This window comes from Apium graveolens, chromosome 5, assembly GCF_009905375.1.
Source record: "Apium graveolens cultivar Ventura chromosome 5, ASM990537v1, whole genome shotgun sequence".
Classification (NCBI taxonomy): domain Eukaryota; kingdom Viridiplantae; phylum Streptophyta; class Magnoliopsida; order Apiales; family Apiaceae; genus Apium; species Apium graveolens.
The window spans coordinates 252,654,534-252,674,781 of NC_133651.1; the positions used below are offsets into that span (position 1 = coordinate 252,654,534).

The 20,248-nt window shown below is 35.5% G+C and overlaps 1 protein-coding gene across 1 annotated transcript; it reads right to left on the minus strand.

The window, feature by feature from the left end:
* Nucleotides 1-2,441: 2,441 nt before the first annotated feature.
* On the minus strand, nt 2,442-3,447 carry LOC141661698 (glutathione S-transferase U17-like). Its single transcript, XM_074468704.1, has 2 exons — nt 3,095-3,447; nt 2,442-2,884 (listed from the first exon to the last, which is right to left on the minus strand). The coding sequence occupies exons 1-2, from the start codon at nt 3,413-3,415 to the stop codon at nt 2,501-2,503; spliced, it is 705 nt and encodes a 234-aa protein (XP_074324805.1). The 5' UTR covers nt 3,416-3,447; the 3' UTR covers nt 2,442-2,500.
* Nucleotides 3,448-20,248: the final 16,801 nt, after the last annotated feature.

The window sequence follows — 20,248 nt, forward strand, 5'->3', positions numbered from 1 at the left end:
ACCTGAACTCAATCTACCTCACTTCATGAAGCCAAAGAAGACAAAGACCAGAGCAGTCAAGAAAGTGAAGCTCTCAACTCTCAGATCCAAGTCCTTAACCAAAGCTCAAACCAAAGTCAACAAGGGAGACATCATATACATCTGTGACATCAAGGAATTCTCAGATTTAAACATATATCTAGATGAACTGGAAGAAGTTAGAGGGATTGATGCTTATAGGAATCTAACTGAAAGGTTAGTATTCAAGTACAAGGGAGGAAAAGAGATATAGTGACCACTTCACAGGATCCTTCAAGAGAGCCAATCTGTGCTGATAAAGGTTTATTCATCCTTCAAGAAGAACTTTGGATTCAATATGACAGCTAAAAGACTTGTTCTAAAGAAGATTGAAGAACTGAGGAGTATTAGAGCCGAAGATGCACTCCCAAAGACTCTAACTATTCCTTACACAGGGAGTAGAGTGCATCTAAGGCCCTACTGGCTGATGGAATTCATGGATGATAAAGGAGTTAGAAGATTCTTCAGATTAGAAGACCAATTGAGCATCTCTAGCAATGAGACTCTTTTGGAAATGCAAGACATGCTAAATCTCTCAGAATCTGATGAATTGGAATTCCACAGACAGCTCCAAAATCAGATAGAAGAAAATAATAGAAAGCTTGGAAAGATATCCAGATCTTTAAGAAAATAGATTAATCTGCTCAGGCTAGAGGAGCACCTTGAAAATGACTGTGCGCAAATCTTTGTATATTTTGTCATTTGCAGCACTTTATAGTTTTATCTACTTTCATGTAAATTTGTATTTTTAGAGTGTTTTGTTATCATCAAATTTCTCTTAATTTATGGCTACAATTCTAGTAGACATAAATTGGGGGAGATTGTTGGGAATATGTTGTGAACTTAATGATTTCATTAACAAAATACATTAGTAGATTCAACTTAGTGTATTATTTAGCACTCGACAGATAAGGAATATATTCCCGATGGATGACTCAATATAGTCCCGGCGGATGATGATTTATTATCCATCGAGTGAGTAGCTTATGTAATAATAAGTCATGTAGCACATTTCTGCAAACACCTTTGTTTAGATTCTGTAGTAGTATATAAGTCATGTTGACTTTAATTAGATATGCAGAATAGGTTGATTAATAGTACATAGATGATGTCTTGTAATTCTGCATAAATAAAATGAAGTCAAGTGTCAAATAGCTACCCGACGGATGATCAACAAAGCTACCCGACGGATGATCAACAAGGCAACCCGACGGATGATCATGTACCCGACGGATAATCAATTCAAACATCAGTTGACAGTGACAACACAGTCACATGCGTCGATTGTATGCAAAAGGAATGTGGAAGCCTATTCAACTGGGTTTTTGAGAACAAAGAAACAATCCATGCTATTATGAAGATATTCAAAGATGCTGGAATAGAGTAATGGAGCAACATAATATTAGACTTGATAAGTTTTGTTTCATTATCTTGTCTTATTACTGTGTAATCTTGGTGATATATAAACCAAGAGTAGCAAATAGAACAATACAAAGTCTAAACAAGTATTTTTCAAAGAGAAACATTTGTAAGCTGTATCCTTAGCATTTCTCTGCAAATTTAGTTGTTCTTATTTTGTAAGCAGCTGTGAGCTATTCAAGCTTCACACAGTTCTCTTGATATATATATATATATATATATATATATATATATATCTGGTGGATACATTCAAATCCACTAGAAAGTTTTAAAGACTTATATTTTTATTACTTTGTATTTTGATTCATATTTCACTTGTCATTCCACACTTTGCAAATCAAAACACTGTCATATATATTTTAAGTTAGAACATATTATAATTCAGAAAAAGTTTCAAGAATTTCATTCAACCCCCTTCTGTAATTCTTGTTGCATTGTTAAGGACTAACACTCCCAAATTAGGACCTATTATAACACCATTTAGGCATTACAATAGCTCACTTATAACGTAATGTTGGTAGCGCTACCAATATATATATACCACTATAAGGACTAATTAGTGTTTAATATGTATTTTAAATTAGGTTGCTTTATAAACTGAGAGCGACTCTATAGCTTATAAGAGTGAATTATACTATTATTTTAGCGAATTTATTATTTTATTAGAAAAAATACTTTTGTATCTAAAAAATATTATTTTAGCGAGATTATTTATCGATTATTATTTTATCGAGATTCAGTTGTACATGTATAAATTTATGAATGTCATTTCAATTATTATGATCAAAATTATGTTCATCATTTTTTCTCTTAATCAAAAGTAATCACTCAATTTTATGGAATCCAAATGCATAATTAAAATAAAAACTGGTCTAAGTACAAAATTTGTACTTCTTATTCAACTTACTAAAACTTATAAAGCACTTATAAGTTAATTTTATTTAACCCAGATGACTAAACAGTACACTTTCATACTTTATTTGGGTAAAAAGTTAGTCATTAGACTAACCACACTCCCTTGGTTTTATGCAGTTTTGGCTTCGGCTTGCATCTTCTGAAGAATGTCTTGCATGCTCTTAATAGCACTTATATACACTTCAGGCTCTGGAATTACGTTCTTAGCAGCATCATTGGACAAAAACTTGTCCGCCCATCCAACGAGCCCTGGTGTTTGGGCTTCAGCTATTAAATTGATGCCACCCATTTTCTCTATAGCTTTAATCCATCCCAGGCAGCTTCCAAAAGCTATATCAATGTACCCAATATTATCTCCCCCGAAGTAGCTCTTCCCTCTGCTGCATTTCGCAAAAGCCTCCTCCAAAAGCCCCAGTGCTTCATTTACTCCCTCTATCAATGCAGCCTTTTCATCCTCTTTGGCCGAAGTTAGCGCTAACATCAGCGGAATCAACTGCATCCGAAATGCCAAAAGAAAAATTACAAAAATGTTAGTATCTCGACAAAAATTACAAAAATTACATTGGAGCTACGAAGAACCTAATTGTCATGATCTTATATTAGTATTTTTAACAGAACTACTATAGTGACACATTGTTAAAAAGCTGAATATATAAGACTTTAATTCATGAATTACTATAAAATTTAAACCAAAAATGTGTACCTTGCCATCAACATATGCAGCCCAGAATCGAGCAATAGCACGATCATAAGAATCAGACGGGAGAATGGAGTAACCATTACCAGTCCAAGTCTCGTCAATGTACTGAACAATGACAAGAGATTCACAAATGCATTTACCATCGTGAATCAGAACAGGTACTTTTTTATGAACAGGGTTTGCTTTGAGGAGGAGATTACTTTTGGAACTCAGATCTTCCTCGATGAACTCAAAGCTAACGGATTTCAGATTGAGAGCGATTCGAACCCTGTTCACGAATGGGCTGAAGGTTGTACCCAAGACTTGTACAATACTTGAAACCATGTTGAGATGTGCAATTTTTGTGTATCAAATCTTAAAACATCTCCATATATATAGTAGAAACATGCATGAAACGTGCGTAATTCTCGAAGCTGCTACTATGTTAACCAGCAGATTCTTTCAATTAATTGTATTTTATGTATGATGTATGCGTTTAGGCGCTATAACTTACTTTTTAGTGGATAATAACAAACTGTAAGTTAAATGTTTGTAACGAAAATCAATATTTGAAATGTGGTAAGTTATTCTAAACTTTGTAGTTCTAGAAGCTACTTTTATCTACTAGCAGATTACATTAAAACGAAATTATTAATTTAATATATGTATAACGTATGCGATTAGACACATATAACTCCTTTTTAAAAATTATTGGTGGAAAATTAAAACGGTGTAAGTTACATTTTTATAACAAAAATTAATGATTAAAATGTATTAAGTTACATTTTTAACTCCTAAAATCTTTACCGTACTACACCTCACATCATCTAGTTGATGTATCCAACTCCCCTGACAACTCAAATATAATAATAAAATATTATGTCTCAAGCTCTATGTCATCTTTCATTACCAATTTTAATATGGGTTAAAAATAACCTTAATTGCGTAATTAATATTACATTAATTAGACACGATTTGGTTCAAAGGATAAACCCAATTAATGAGACCCCAAATCCTAATATAATTAATTAGACATAATTTGGTTCACGTAATAATAAAGGGGCTAATTAAACAACCCAAATATGTTGAAATCAGGAACTACTTCTACAAGCAGTAGCCTCCAAGCAACCTAAATCTATATGGAATTAGATTCCTTTATAGTACTTCAAAGTTCAATCAGAGAGATTAAAATTTGCCCACCAAGTCTCCCAATTCTATCTTGATTCTTAGACTCTCAACGTCTGTATTAAGGGTCTTACCACTCAATTTCAAGACAACGTTATGGAGCATAACTCTAAACGTCACAAAACCGAGAAAGCACTACAAGCCACGAGGTCATCACCTATAATGACGTTTTAGACTGAGTACTCGAAGGACATAAAAGTCATCACGTCTTTGTTGAGCCCTTACCTTCATAGCCTCGAGGGTAAGCATCACCAAAAACTACGTTTTGCCTTGATCATTGGCATATACCAAGTTACGTAGGTATTTTGTGAGTGCAGATTTAAACCACGAAATACAAGCGCATGCATTAAAGTTCGAAACTCATCAAACCCTAACATTAAATAATTGTAATAATAAAATCTACATTTTTTATTCATAACATTTCGCACCGTCTGTGGGAAGAAGATAACCATGAGAGCACGGAGAAACACCGGGAAACCACATGCTGCGATGCACAACATCACATCCATCGTTGAGATAACACACAGTCAATCCTCAATATTCGAGGGACTAATCTCTCAGGGACGAAGATCCCCATTACTCAACTGCTGATCCAAAGAACGATCTCTAAACTCAAGGGATACAGAATTAAGGGAAGAGTCCCCAACTGTAGATGATGCTCTCACTAGTGAACACTCAAACACTTGAATTTAAGATGTTAATAATTGTGCCTTCCTCAAGGACGTATGGTGATCCATATTATGGCATGTAGAATTTGGAGGAGGTATACTTCAACATCGAATACATGAGGAGTAAACCTAGTTATTTGTAAGAGCTAAACCCCATTCAAGAGAGAAGTTATGATTTCTATAATCCCTATATCGAGGACATGTGAAGATGATATCGCCCCAATAAGGGTACAACCGAGAATTGAACCTGTTGTCAAAGGGCTTTTTAGCCCCGAGGACGTGAAGGGACGAATCCCCAAATCATAAAGAATATGATCCGTGCTCATGAAGCACACATCCGGAAACTCCAACAAGATTTGGAATCACAAAAAAATCAAGATCTACCAGCCACCACTCAAGTTATCGCTTCCACCATTGAAGTATCATAACTCTCAATCACAAAACCCAGAAGCTGGTCCCATAATAATGGGATTCCTTGTGACCCGAACCCTGATTCAAGGGACCGATCCTCAATCTCTAGGAGTACAAAACCATGGGACGAATCTCTAATCAGATTTTGGATATTTACAAATATATTTTCATTTAGGACGAACTCTAACCCACCTGATTGGACTAAACTTCAGCATCGACTGCACTAAGAGTACGAATCCTGGGATTTGCAAGGGCTGGGTCCCATTTGTAAAAGAGTATGTGATTTCTTTGGTCCCAATACCGAGGACAGTGATCGTTCACCTGATAAGGTGACCGCCCCCACGAAGGAGATGACCAAGCATATAGCCCATTATCAGAATACATTCTCAATCTCGAGGGCGCGAAAGGACAATTCCTCAAACCATTGTGAAAAGAATTTGAGCTCATGAGGATCACATCAACACGCTTCAACCAATTTGGAGATGCGTTAGGTGAAAAACCGACTCAACCTGTGTTAGGTCACACAACACTATAGAAGGGGGTTGAATATAGTGTTTATATAATCAAATCGATTTAGAACACAAGTATGTAACAGTAATCAAATTTATTCAATATAATAAGCTCTCTTACAAAGTAGGTTAAACTACTCTTTCAGTGATGAACATTATCACTAAGAGCTGCTAGGGTTACAATGAATAATCTTTCTCGTGCATAATAACACATATAGTGTAAACCCTAAGCTGTGTTTATATAGTACACAGTTACAAGATATCTTCTAATTGATATGAAACATAATTCTGTCTCTTAAAATATATCAATCAGATATTATCTTTTTACAAGTCTTCTAGTCGTCCAACTCTCAATGCATATCTTCTATTGTTTAGTCCAGATCCTCTCCTATAAATCAGCTGCATCCTTATCTGAAGTACCCGCACTTAAGTCCTGATATAAATCCTGACAGTCTTAAGTTCTGATATAACATCTGACTTCAGTAAGTTTTGATTTCCAGTAAGTCCTGATAATAAGTTCTGAAACTAAACAAATCAGATTAGACATGACATCCCAAATATATCTAACAATTTCCCCCAACTTATAAATTATGAAAAATATACAAGTTAATAGATTTGATGATGTCAAAAACATTTAAGTACAAATGCAATGAGAGTTTATGTAGACAACTAACTACAACTTACAGTCCTTGCAGCTTTTACCAATCTTACTGAATCAATCTGAATCCAAAGTGATTCCTTGTAAAGTCTTTTACCAATTTGTCTTCAGCTTTTCTCATAACTTCAACTAACTGTGCTTTGACTTGCATCAGTTCTTCATCTTTATTATCACCAATTTGATAAATGGTTATTCTGAGTGCTGGAATAGATGTTCTTTTAAGACCATCTCCAAGTCTGATAACTTTAGGATGTAAAGAGTCTTCATTATAGCATAGACACTTTCCTTTCAGAATAACTTCCACCTTAGCTGAGTTCTTCCTCATAGGAATTTCTCTTCCATCATCTTCAGTTATTTTTGGAATGTACTGAGAAGCCTTTGTACCAGAGATTCTGAGAAGATATCTTATAGCCTTCAAAATATATTCTAACCATCTTCTTGTAACATCAGATTTTACTTCCAGAAGGTAGTGAATATGTTGAAGCTCTTTGACAGACTTCTTTAGCACATCAGTATCAGCTAGTCTGTAAGTTCTGCCATAATTGAGAAATAAGATCAATTTCTCTTTTAGATCATCTTTATCATGAACATCCATCATAATTTGAGCAGACAGCACTTTTTCAAGGTGCTTTTGTTTGATTTGTTCATATGATTTGTCTGTCAACATGAAAGGATCTCCGAGAGTAACTTCTACTCATGTTTATAAATTTTCTTCATCAGAACCTAATCCAGCTCTATCTCTAGGTTGCTTGGCTCTTAACCCAAATGTTGCAAGTTTATTAATCATTAGATTGGACTTAGGTTCCAGTGGAGTAGATTTATTCCATAGTAGCTTCTTCTTATCAGCAATTGTCATCTTGTTCAAATCAACTTGAGCTCTGTCAGAGGTTGATGTCTTGATGACTTGATCAGGATTTGCTGTTTCATTTATACCTTGCTGTTCTGAAATGTCTTCACTATGAACAACTTGAGCTATGTCAAAGGTTGTCTTAGATTCTTCTATTATCTTCTTTCTTTTCAGAGTTTCAACAATTTCATCTTCTGCAGTTGTATCATCAAAAACTTGAACCAACTTTCACACAGGATCCATCAGTATTTGAGTAATCTCCATCTCCTGTTTTTTTGTTGGTTCATCAATCTTTCCTTTCCCTTTTGCCTTGGGATCAATTTCAACTTGTGATCTTGTCTTGGGCTTTGAAGCCTCAGAAGTTGACCTTTCCTTGATCACAATGCCTTTTTCCTTAGGCCTTGGAGGTTTCTTTGCATTAGAAGCTTTAGACTTAGGATTTGTCTTCTCAGCTACAAATCTAGCTTCTTCCTCCTTTAGAGTCTCTAAATCCATTCCAGGATTATCCCTGAGAAACAATCTTTTAGCAATTTCTTCATCAAGAGTCTGAATCTTGGGATCCTTATAGTAGACAATAGTCTCCCTTCCCTTAAGTTTCAGAGTTTGTAAAAACTTTTGAGAGTCTTGACTTCCAGACTGAATTAGAATATCAGGCTTTGTCATCAGACTTTGATCATCAGAACTTGCTTTCAAAACTTGAGCATTCACAGCTTCAGAACTTGTATTCTTCTGTGTAGAAGATTTGCTAGAATCAGAAATTAGTTTCTGTGAAGAAACTTTGCTGCTTTGCTTGCCCATACCTTGACTTTTGCCCTTGCTAGGGTTTTCCTGGTCATCTTCAGAATCATCCCTTTTCTTCAGAGTTTGGCTAGTTGAGCATTTGGACTTAACTACCTTCTCCCCCTTTTTGGCATCATCTGATAGGAGTAGAAAAAGAAAGAGTTCCACTGAAGATTGGATCTCAGTTAATTGAATTTGTTGAGTAGCTTGATTTTGCAAGACCTCATCCAGTTGGGCCTACTGCTTTTCTTGAACTTTCTCAATTGCTTCCACTTTCTCTTGAATAAGTCTGATAAACCTCTTTTTGTCTAATTTGATCTCCATGTCTAGCTTATCAGCTGTTTCTTGTAGTTTATCAACCTTTGCTTGAGTTGTGGACTGTAGACCTTGAAGAGATTTATTACCGAGAGCAGTGACTTTAAGTTGTGTCTTAAAATCAGAATTTGTCAGCAACTCATCAGCTTTTGAAATATGATCTTTCAGAACATTTGAGCTTGGAATGAAGTCAGGTTCATTCCAATTCTTGGTCCATTCAACTCCTCTATGAGTTTCTTCTCATGGAACATGAGCATCTTCTTCAACAAATTTAAGTAGTGTCTCATTTCCAAGAATTGGAGCATTAACTAGAGCACTGTCTCCAGAACTTGATAACATATCCTCTCTTCTGATAACACAAGAGTGTGTGTAGCTGAAGGAGATTATGGAACTACTTCATCTGTTTCAGGATCCAAATCCAGAATTAGAGTAGTAGGAATATCAACATTTAATGGAGAAACAGGTGGAGTTGACTCCTATGCTGGCGGAGCTTCCAGATAGAGAACAGTAGGAATATTTAAGTTATGAATATCTATTTCAGAATTTGTCTCTTATTGTTCAACATCATTTGTAGCCTGGATTGGAGAGTGAGGTGGAGAAATCACAGGTTCTGATCTGTGCACTTCAGGAATTTTAGATTTCTGAATCAGAAATTCTCCAGGTGTTGGAAGGGCTTCAATTACTGTAGGTTCTTGTGAGATCAGAGATTTCTGATCCCCTTCCTCAGCTTCTTTAGCATCCTCAGATTGAGGTTGTGGCATATGACTACCTGCTCTCATCTTCCTTGATCTTCTAGATAGAGGAGTGACTTTATCTGTATCAGAACTTGAAGGTCTTTTCCTTTTCAGAATTCCAGAACCCTCAGCTTCATTCTCTTTCTGAAGAGTTGACTCTTCAGCTTCTACCTCCTTATGAAAAATTACCTTTTCAGCTTCTACTGTCACAGGTTCTGATGCAAGAACCTAGATCTGTTCATCCTCATCAGATTCATCCCTCAGAATAATCCTCCTTCTTCTCCTTGGTGGAGATTTAGGCACAGAGATAGTTCTTTTGGGCCTAGAGGATTTGTCAGATTTTACAACTGGCACCTTTTGAGAAGTACCAGAGGTTGGTTTGGATTTGAGAGGTGAGGTTCTGATGGTAGGTGCTGATGATTGTGGTTGAGAGAATTTTGCTGGTTGGAAATAAGTTCTGATGGTAGGTTGTGGTTGAGAGTTGGAAGGCTGTGTTGGTGGAGGTTGAGAAGTGGTAGGTTGTGTAAATGCAACATCAGGATATATGGGTTTGTATGTGTGAGGATCATAATTTACTAAGAACTGTTTTACAGATATAGGAATTTGGAGGGGTCTTAGTACATTCTTCTTATTATCAGCAGATAATAAGTCTGTGAAAGCCCTTTTGTGAAGTTTAAAGGGTTCAATTGTCTCACTAAATTTTTGAGGTGCATCAGAACAACAGAAATTATATATAAGCTGACAAAATCTAGCAAAACAAACCGTGTTGCTATCTTCTTTCATCCTATCACCTATAAAACCCAAAATTGCAGTAGCATAATCAAAATGAGTTTGATTAAGAAGGGCATACCCAATTTGCTGACTCATTATTGGGATAGCATCAAAGTTGGAGCATTTGTTGGCAAAGGCTTTGGTAATGCAGTCGAAAAAGAAGCTCCACTCCCTCCTGATGTAGGGCCTCTTCAGTTGTTCCATCTTGGACAAAGATTTCTCATACCCAAGATTTGTCATCATATTTTGAAGTACCGACTCTCCAACTTGTGAACTGTAAGTACAGTTTTCTGGTAGATGCAATGCTTGTCGAACAGTTGACAAGGTAACCAGATGCTTATCTTCCCCTGCTGAAAAAATAATACTTGGGGACCCATTTTCACCTCCATCATCATATACCCCAGACCTCCAGAACTCCAGAATTTTTTTTCCTGAGAGAAGCTGTGGTTGGGTCAGAGCATACCCAATTTTACTTCAAGATAGAAAGTCTTGAATGAAGTGAAGTTCTGAAGAAGCCTCGTCCTTGTTGAGAATAGCCATGTAGTTGTTGGGGACAAACTTGGCTCTATCATAAATTAGATCCTTAGGTGCCATTTCTTTGAAAAAAATAGTGAAAAACGTGTGTTTGCAAGGTGTTTGATAAAATGCCTGTAAGAAAGTTCGTCAGAAAATAGAGAGAAAAAGAGAGAGAGAGTAAAAGAAACAAGAGATTAAAGTAAGAGATAAGGTAAAAGATTTGTATAATCTTTTATCTCTAATATTTATACTCTTCCCACTCAACGGCTCTTTTTGGAAGTAAAACAGACATGTGACACCTGGCAGCATGTAAACAGTTAAAACATTATTAGTGGGCACGGTAAAAGTGCAGTAATTATTGCTCACATGTGGTTACCAAAACAAACACGCAACCCATTAACAAAATGATTATCACTGTTTTTATCTCACCTAATTATTTTTTTGATAAAATATGACCGTTACAGTATATACCAAAAATAAGTCAAGTAATTAAATAATGCCACATAAGCATCAGAGTTTCCATCAGGATTTGCATCAGAACTTGACTATTATTAGAATTTAATGGTCATCAGAACATGGCTTCTGTACTCAAAAAGTGAATGACTGTTTCTGTGATTCTTCACACAAATACTGACTGGTTTCTTCAGAGTTTAATCATCAGAACTTTCATCAGAACTTGTCCTCGGAATTTATGCAAATAATGTTTAACTGTTTATCTGAAACAACTTAATCACCACAGTAATTTTCATCATTCATATAGAGTGATAGTGTGTGTATGTGCAAATGATCAGATAAAGATTAAAGTCTGATAAACTTCAGTATCTCTTAGAAATAAGGCATAACTAAGAAAAGTGCTTAAAATCTGTCTTTAATTTTAAAGTCTACTATAGAATAAATTTATGCAAGTATCCACCTCAACTGTTTGTGCTCATTTTATGCTTCTTTTGAAATTCTTTTGATAGTGGCTTCTCAGTGTAAATGAGTTACAACTGCTATCAGAATTTATATTGTTATCAGAATATTTCTCCAGTAATCAGAGAATGTGAAAAGTCACCAAGAAAAATTTGCTTTTCTAATGCATATTACTTAATACCAGCAATGCACTTGGGTCTTCCTTGTCACATATTTACTCTAGATCTCAAAGGAGTACCTGATTTCAATTTTTCTTTTCTTTTATTTTCTTCAGATAAGTGAGGCTTATCAAACATGTAGTTCATCCTTAAGACTTACTGACATCAGAATTTGACAGATAAGAAGCAATAATCTAGTTTGTGACTTAGTAATAAGATACAAGGAGTAAATTTGACTAAGATCAAAATCAGAGTTTGCTTGTGTTATGGATTTCCACATAAATAACTAATTCAAACATGGGATACACAATTTGTTAAAGACTACTAAGCCAACATCTAACAAATAATCCTCATTGGAGTGAATAGTCACAAAACATTCAAAACACTTTCAGAGTTTATAGAATCACATCAGATAACAATCAGTATTTAATATGTTACAATTTAAGCACAGATTACATGGAGATAAGATAATCTGTAAATACTGATCAAAAAGTCTGATGCATGAGAACAAAAACTAAATAGATTTTGGGAAAGAACCTGACACCATTCCAAGTTCATTTACCAGTCTTGTAAAAGTAGCTTCACATAGTAGTTTTGTGAAGATATCTGCTAGTTGCTGATCTGTTGGGACAAAATGTAATTCCACTGTACCTTCCATCACATGTTCCCTTATGAAATAGTACTTAATGCTGATGTGCTTTGTCATTGAGTGTTGAACTGGATTACCTTTCATAACAATAGCACTTTGATTATCACAGTAAATGGGTATTTTAGAAAATTCTAACCCATAGTCCAGTAACTGATTCTTCATCCAAAAAAATCTGTGCACAACAGCTTCCTGCATCAATATATTCTACTTCTGCAGTTGATGTGCAAATTGATTTCTATTTCTTGCTAAACCAAGAAACCAATCTACCTCCAAGAAATTGGCAGCTTCCACTAGTGCTTTTCCTGTCTATTTTGCATCCTGCAAAATCTACATCTGAGTAACCTATTAGCTTAAAATCTGATTCCCTAGGATACCACAATCCTAGATCAGCTATACCCTTGAGGTATTTGAAAATTCTTTTCACAGCTATTAGATGAGGTTCTCTTGGATCAGCCTGAAATCTTGCACAAAGACATGTAGCATACATGATATCAGGTCTACTTGCAGTTAAATAGAGTAAAAAACCAATCATACCTCTGTAGTTAGTAATATCTACTGATGCTCTAGTATCTTTTTCTAACTTGGTGGCAGTGGTTATGGGATTGGATGCAGTTGAACTGTCTTGCATTCCAAATTTCTTAAGTAAATTTTTGGTGTACTTGGATTGATTTATGAAAGTACCTTCTTCAGTTTGCTTGAATTGAAGTCCCAAAAAATAGCTAAGTTCTCCCATCATACTCATTTGATATCTTGACTGCATTAACTTGGAAAATCTTTTACAAAGTTTTATATTTGTAGAGCCAAAGATAATATCATCAACATATATCTGTACCAAAAGTAAGTCCTTTCCATGGTTGAGGTAGAATAAAGTCTTGTCAATTGTGCCTCTGTGAAATCCACTTTCCAGAAGGAATTGAGTCAGAGTCTCATACCATGCTCTAGGAGCTTGCTTTAGGCCATAAAGTGCTTTGTCAAGCCTGTAGACATTATTTGGAAATTTTGGATCTACAAAGCCCGGAGGTTGTTCAACATATACCTCTTCTTCCAATTCTCCATTGAGAAAAGCACTTTTCACATCCATTTGAAAGACTTTGAACTTCTTGTGAGCAGCATAAGCCGAAAAGATTCTTATGGCTTCCAATCTAGCAACTGGAGCAAATGTTTCATCATAGTCAATACCCTCCTATTGAGAGTAACCTTTAGCAACCAGCCTTGCTTTGTTTCTTGTAATTATGCCATCACTGTTAGTTTTATTTCTGAACACCCATTTTGTACCAACAATGGATCTGTCCTTTGGTCTTGGCACTAGGGTCCAGACTTTATTTCTTTCAAATTCATTTAACTCTTCCTGCATTGCTTGCACCCAATCAGCATCTTGAAGAGCTTCTTCCACTTTCTTTGGTTTAGTCTGAGATAGAAAGGAATAATAGAGACATTCATTTGATGTTGTTGTTCTAGTTCTGACACATGCTTTAGGATCTTCAATTATTAAGTCAGGTGTATATGATTTAGTCCACTTCCTTGCAGATGGAAGTTGATCTCTAGAACTGGATCCTCCCCCATGATCCATGTTGTCTCCATCAGCATTTTTTGATGCTCCCCCTGAAGTTATGCTCTCTGAGATTCCAGAATTTGAGTTGGATCCTTCAGGAATTGAAGAATCAGAGTTTCCAGAATTTTCAGAATTTATCTCATCAGCACTTGATGAATCAGAACTTGAAGAGCCAGTGACTGGTTCTGATGCTTCTTGAGAGTCTTGAGATGTGGTATGTTCATCAGCTTGCTCCCCCTGGACAGGTGCATTTTCCTTTGGAGTAATTACCACGGTTTCAATGACATCAGAATTTAAGCCGTCAGAACTTACAGGGTCATGATTTAGGTCATCAAAATTTACAGAATCAGAATTTACATCTTCATTTTCAAATCTCAGATGATCATGATCATTGAAATCTTCAAGTCCAGTAATCTTTTTATCATCAAAAGATATATTGATAGATTCCATGACAACCCTTGTTCTTCAATTGTAAACTCTGAAGGCTTTTGTGGAAAGTGGATATCCAACAAAAATTCCTTCATCAGCTTTTAGATCAAATTTTGACAGCTGTTCAGGATGAGTCTTAAGAACAAAACACTTGCATCCAAATACATGAAAGTATTTCAGATTTGGCTTCTTTTTCTTCACCATCTCATATGGTGTTTTTCTATGCTTGTTTATGAGTGTAGCATTCTGTGTAAGACAAGCAGTCTGCACAGCTTCAGCCCAAAAATAGGTTGGTAGCTTTGCTTCATCAAGCATAGTTCGTGCAGCTTCAATAAGAGTCATGTTCTTTCTTTCTACAACTCCATTCTGCTGTGGAGTTCCAGGTGCAGAAAATTCCTGCTTTATCCCATGCTCTTTACAGAACTCTTCCATGATTGAATTCTTGAACTCAGTGCCATTATCACTTCTTATTATTTTAACAGAATCTTTGACTAACTTATCCAGTTGTCTGACATGATCAGTTAGAGTAGATGCAGTTTCATTCTTCTTGTGCAAGAAATACACTTAAGTCTATCTTGTGAACTCATCCAATATAACCATAGCATATTTCTTCTTTGCAATGGACATGACATTGACTGGACCAAATAGATCAACATGCAGTAAGTGATAAGGCTCAAGAATTGAGGATTCAGTTTTACTCTTTAATGAAGATTTTCTTTGTTTTGCCTTTTGACATGAGTCACAAAGACCATCAGGAGCAAATACTGATTTTGGCAGTCCTCTCACAAGATCTTTCTTTACTAGCTCATTTATGTTGTTGAAATTTAAATGAGAGAGTCTCTTGTGCCAATTCCAGCTTTCTTCAATTGATGCTCTGCTTAATAGTCAGATTGCAGAACCATCAGAATTTGTTGAAAGTCTGGCTTCATATATGTTACCATGTCTATAATCTTTCGGAACCACTTTGCCTGTAGAATTAATTACAACTTCACAGTGTTCTTCAAAGAAATCCACATGATAACCTCTGTCATAGATTTGACTCACACTTAGCAGATTGTGTTTAAGTCCTGAGATAAGAGCTACTGATTCAATTATGACATTCCCAAGATTGATATTGCTATATCCCGGAGTCTTCCTATGTTTCCATCTCCATAAGAAACTCCTGGGCCAGCTTTCTCCACAAAGTCTGATAGCAGGGCTTTATTTTCAGTCATATGTCCTGAACATCCACTGTCCAGAACCAGGATGTTTTTCCTGTTGCCCTGCAATCACAAAGATCACTATTGGTTAGTTTTAAGGACCCAGACTTGCTTGGATCCTTTGGCCTTTTTAAGTTTGTTAGCATTTGTAGAGGATTTAGTTTCAGAGTTTATACTAATATGCTTTTTATCAGACTTTATATCAGACTTTGCATCAGAATTTACACTAGAAGGAAGTACACTAACTTTCTTTAAAGAAGGTTTTATTTAATAATAATTATAGTACAAACTATGATATTCCTTACAAGTATAAATAGAATTCCATAAACTACCACAATGAAAATAAGAATTTTTTGGTTTAAACCTTACAGACTGTCTCTTAACTCCTGATCTAGGAGGTAAAGAGTTTATACCTTTATTTTTCCTGCAAAAAGAAGCAAGATGGTTAGTGTTTCCATAATTATAGAATTTCTTTCTAGGATCATTAGGAACAGGCATATAAATATTAATTTTATTTACACCTTCCTTTCCATTCCTATTTTTCCTAGCTTCCTTGACTTTGTTCACATTTCTAATCTCTTTCAGCTTATGCTTAAGCTGCTTCTTTGTCATTAAACCAACATTCACCACAGTTGGTTTATCATATCTTAGTTTGTCAGATGTTAATTTATCCTTAACTTCCTTTCCAGATTTTGACTTGTCAGAATTTGACACAAACTTGACAGGATTAACTTTAGGCTTTTCAGCTTTCTTGGTAAAGTTTGGTTTAGATGACACAGTTTCCTTTTCTTCTTTATCATCTAGATAACCTAGTCCTTCTTTCCAATTTCCATTTTCTAAGATTTTCTGAGTTGTTCTTCCAGAGTTAGTCCAAGTTTTGATTATCTCCTTTTCCTATTCCAGTTCCGATTTATGAGATTTATTCAATTTTAGCAGTTCATCTTTAACATAAAAAGCCTCATCTCTTTCTTTTTGAGTTTGATGGAATATAACTAACTCTTTTTCCATGTAGTCATTTTTGTTTTTAAGAGCAAGACTTTCAGATTTTAATCTTTCGTTTTCTAAAGTCTGATCTCTAAAACTAATGAACATGGTTTTCAGATATAATCTTAGCTCAGAAATATTATCATTATGAAAAGCAAGAGTTGAATGAGGTACCTTCAATTCAGCAGTTTCAGAACTGCTATCAGCATTTGCCATCAAAGCATTGTTCACCTCTTCTTTAGAATCTGAAGTGTCTGCCCAGTTTTTCTTCTTTGTGATAAGTGCCTGGCCTTTATCACCTTTTCCTTTCTTGCAGTCAGGAGAGATGTGGCCTCTTTCACCACAATTGTAGCATTTGACATTTGAGTTGTCTCCTCTGTCAGACTTTCCTCCTTTGCTTTCAGTCTTTCTGAACCCTTTATTTTCAGAACTTCCACCTTTCCTGGAAAACTTCTTACCCTTTCTGAATTTCTTGTAGGCTATCTTTGTGATACCCTTTACCATAAGAGCACATAGTTGCATCAACATCCACTTCAGATATATTTTCAGATTCTGAATTATCATCATCATAATATGATGACTCTGAATCAAATTGTATGATGAGAGCCTTTCCTTTGCTCCTCTTTGAGACAACCACTATAGGAGATTCCTCCTCAGTTTTAAGTGCAACTGTCTTTGACTTTCTTCCATGCCTTTTGCTCCCTTGATCCATCTCAAGTTCATGAGTCTTGAGCATACCATAAATTTCATCAAGAGTAGTTTCAGTAAGGTCATAGTTGTCTCTTATGGTAGTAGACTTCAAATCCCAATTTTCAGGAAGAGCTAAAAGGAATTTTAGATTTGAATCTTCAAGATCATATACTTTGTCCACCAGTGACAGATCTTTTAAGAGTTTGGAAAACCTGTCATATAAATCAGTTAATGACTCATCAGCTTTTGAGTCAAAGTGCTCATACTCTTGTGTCAGTATAGTCTTCCTGTTCTTTTTGATGGCTTCAGTTCCCTGGCATCTTGTCTCCAAAGCATCCCATATTTCCTTTGCAGTCTTGCATCCAATTACCCTGTTTGACATGACATTGTCAATTACACTATGAAGCAGATGCCTTACCCTTGCATCCTTGGCAATAGATGAGATGTCTTCGGGTGTGTAATCACCTTTCTCCTTTGGTATCATCTTTGCTGGTTGATTAGCAACTATAACAGAGAGCTTGGTAGGTTTATATGGTCCATCATTAATTCTATCAAGGTATTCTGGATCTATGGCTTCCAGAAACATAGCCATCTTTACCTTCCATATAGGATACTCAAATGCTCTCAGTATGGGAAGCCTAATACTCTCATATCGATTGTGGGTTTGATTGTTTTGAGTATCTTGAGTTTTGGTGGGCTTAGCTGGAGTTTGTGTTTCATTAGACATGATTGTAAACTGGATCTCACTGTTTGTATATCAACAGAGAGGCTCTGATACCACTTGTTAGGTCACACAACACTATAGAAGGGGGTTGAATATAGTGTTTATACAATTAAATCGATTTAGAACACAAGTATGTAACAATAATCAAATTTATTCAATATAATAAGCTCTGTTACAAAGTAGGTTAAACTACTCTCTCAGTGTTGAACAATATCACTAAGAGCTGCTAGGGTTACAATGAATAATATTTCTCGTGAATAATAACACATATAGTGTAAATCATAAGCTGTGTTTATATAGTACACAGTTACAAGATATCTTCTAATTGATATGAAATATAATTCCGTCTTCTAAAATATATCATTCAGATATTATCTTTTTACAAGTCTTCTAGTCGTCCAACTCTCCATGCATATCTTCTATTGTTTAGTCCAGATCATCTCCTATAAATCAGCTGCATTCCTTATCTGAAGTACCCGCACTTAAGTCCTGATATAAATCCCGACGGTCTTAAGTTTTGATATAAGTTCTGACTTTAGTAAGTTCTGATTTCCAGTAAGTCCTGATAATAAGTTCTGAAACTAAACAAATTAGATTAGACATGACATCACAAATATATCTAACAACCTGAATGGATGATTCAAGATCCCTAAATTTGAAAGATAGAATCCTCAAGTTCAAGGGTCAAATCCCCAACTTCAGACGGTAGTCGAGCCCTTAACTCTAGCATGCCTCAAGGGTCACAATTTCCTACCAATGTTCTCCTTTCTAAAACCATGACTGATCCGGGATATAGGTTCAAAGATTATAACCAAAGCAGGGGTTTAAACTCCATCAATTACAAGCTTTATGATTAATCGGGCCCCTATACAGAGGATGATGAAATCTCAAGTGATAAGGATGTCACTCTAATAAGGTGACTCCAGGGAAGTGACCGACCGAAACGGGATATCCCAAGTCTCGAAGGCCTCAAGGACTGAGAAATTAGGATGATGAAGAAAGGATCTTCAGCTCAAATATCTTGTGATTTAATGAAGGAAAAGAAACTTGGAAAGGGAACGACAAACACAACTACGTGCAAGAATTGAAAGGCCTGGAGCCCCGAAGGTCGATTCCCCAATATAATTGGTCTAAACAGCCTTCCACGAAGAAGGAAGACATAAATTCCAAGAGTTGATCCCAAATATTTGATGCCTCTTGGAGATCTGAATGATCCAATATATCTCTCCACGAAGACGATTGTGAATACTAATATTTATAGGGAGTTTAAGGTGCCCCATCCAAGCGTATGTTGGAATCGTTAATCCGGATAACCATATAAGGAAGTTCTTAAACTCTCTACTATAACGGCCGATACATGATTCTATAAAGTGCATATCTTTAACGCGACGAAGTCATAAAATATTCAATATATATACTTTCAAAATATATATAGTTTATTCAATATTGCAAAGTATCTTTATCGATAACTTTCTGAAAATCTTTTTATGCATAAGATAATCATTGACTACATATAAGTTTAAAAGACGAAGTTACAAAATACTTCAATATACTTATATATCTTTTCAGAAAAAACTACTTGAACTACTAATGTTCAAAGTATATGTACTTTCAAAAGTTCATCACATAGATGAAGTTACAAGATAAAACTCGTATGCCAACAATCTTTGAAATATCATTTAAAAGAACTGAAGTTACGAGATAATTTATTATGTCCATATATATGTGTGTGTGTGTGTATATATATATTTCTTGATGAGTGGTGCAAGATCCTGATGGATCTATAATAGAGTTTTTCTTGACATTGGATTTCTCAAACGATGAATGACAAAGACAACTATGAGTCCTTGGTAGCTAGAATTGGCTTAGTTGAAACCCCGAGGTTAAGAACTTCAAAAATTTGCGAAAACTCAATGTTGGTGATTTCTCAAGTAAATGCAGAATTTGAAGCAAAGTATGAGATAACAGCAAAATATGCGAGACTTGTGTAGTCATGACTCAATTCAATGAATGCTACATCCCGAGTGAAGAAAATGTGAAGGCCACTGCTCGGAGATAAAAAGTTATATGTGAAGTTTTTACTTCCAGGTCTTGAAGACCAAAATCTGATAGCACCGATATATGTGATGAGTTGTTGGATAAATCCTCTGAGGAAAACCAACTGGTTACCCAAAAATGCCATGGAAGCACGAAAAATGCCAGAAAAGGCTTTAAAGCATGATCCGATTACAAGGAATTAATACAAGAGTAGTCATGATTCATTACATGAAGTGCTTGAAATATCAAAAAGCGGAGTTGGTCTTAAAGAAAGTACACAAAAAAATCCATGAGTTACACTCGTGGGGCAAGACTGTCACTAAAGATATCCTATTAGGGTTCTATTGGTTGGAGACAATGATGTTTACTATCTTTCTCATTCCTTATAAAACCTAGATGTAGGGGTGGCAATTTCGGGTTTTGGGTCGACCCGAAACGGGTTCAAAAATT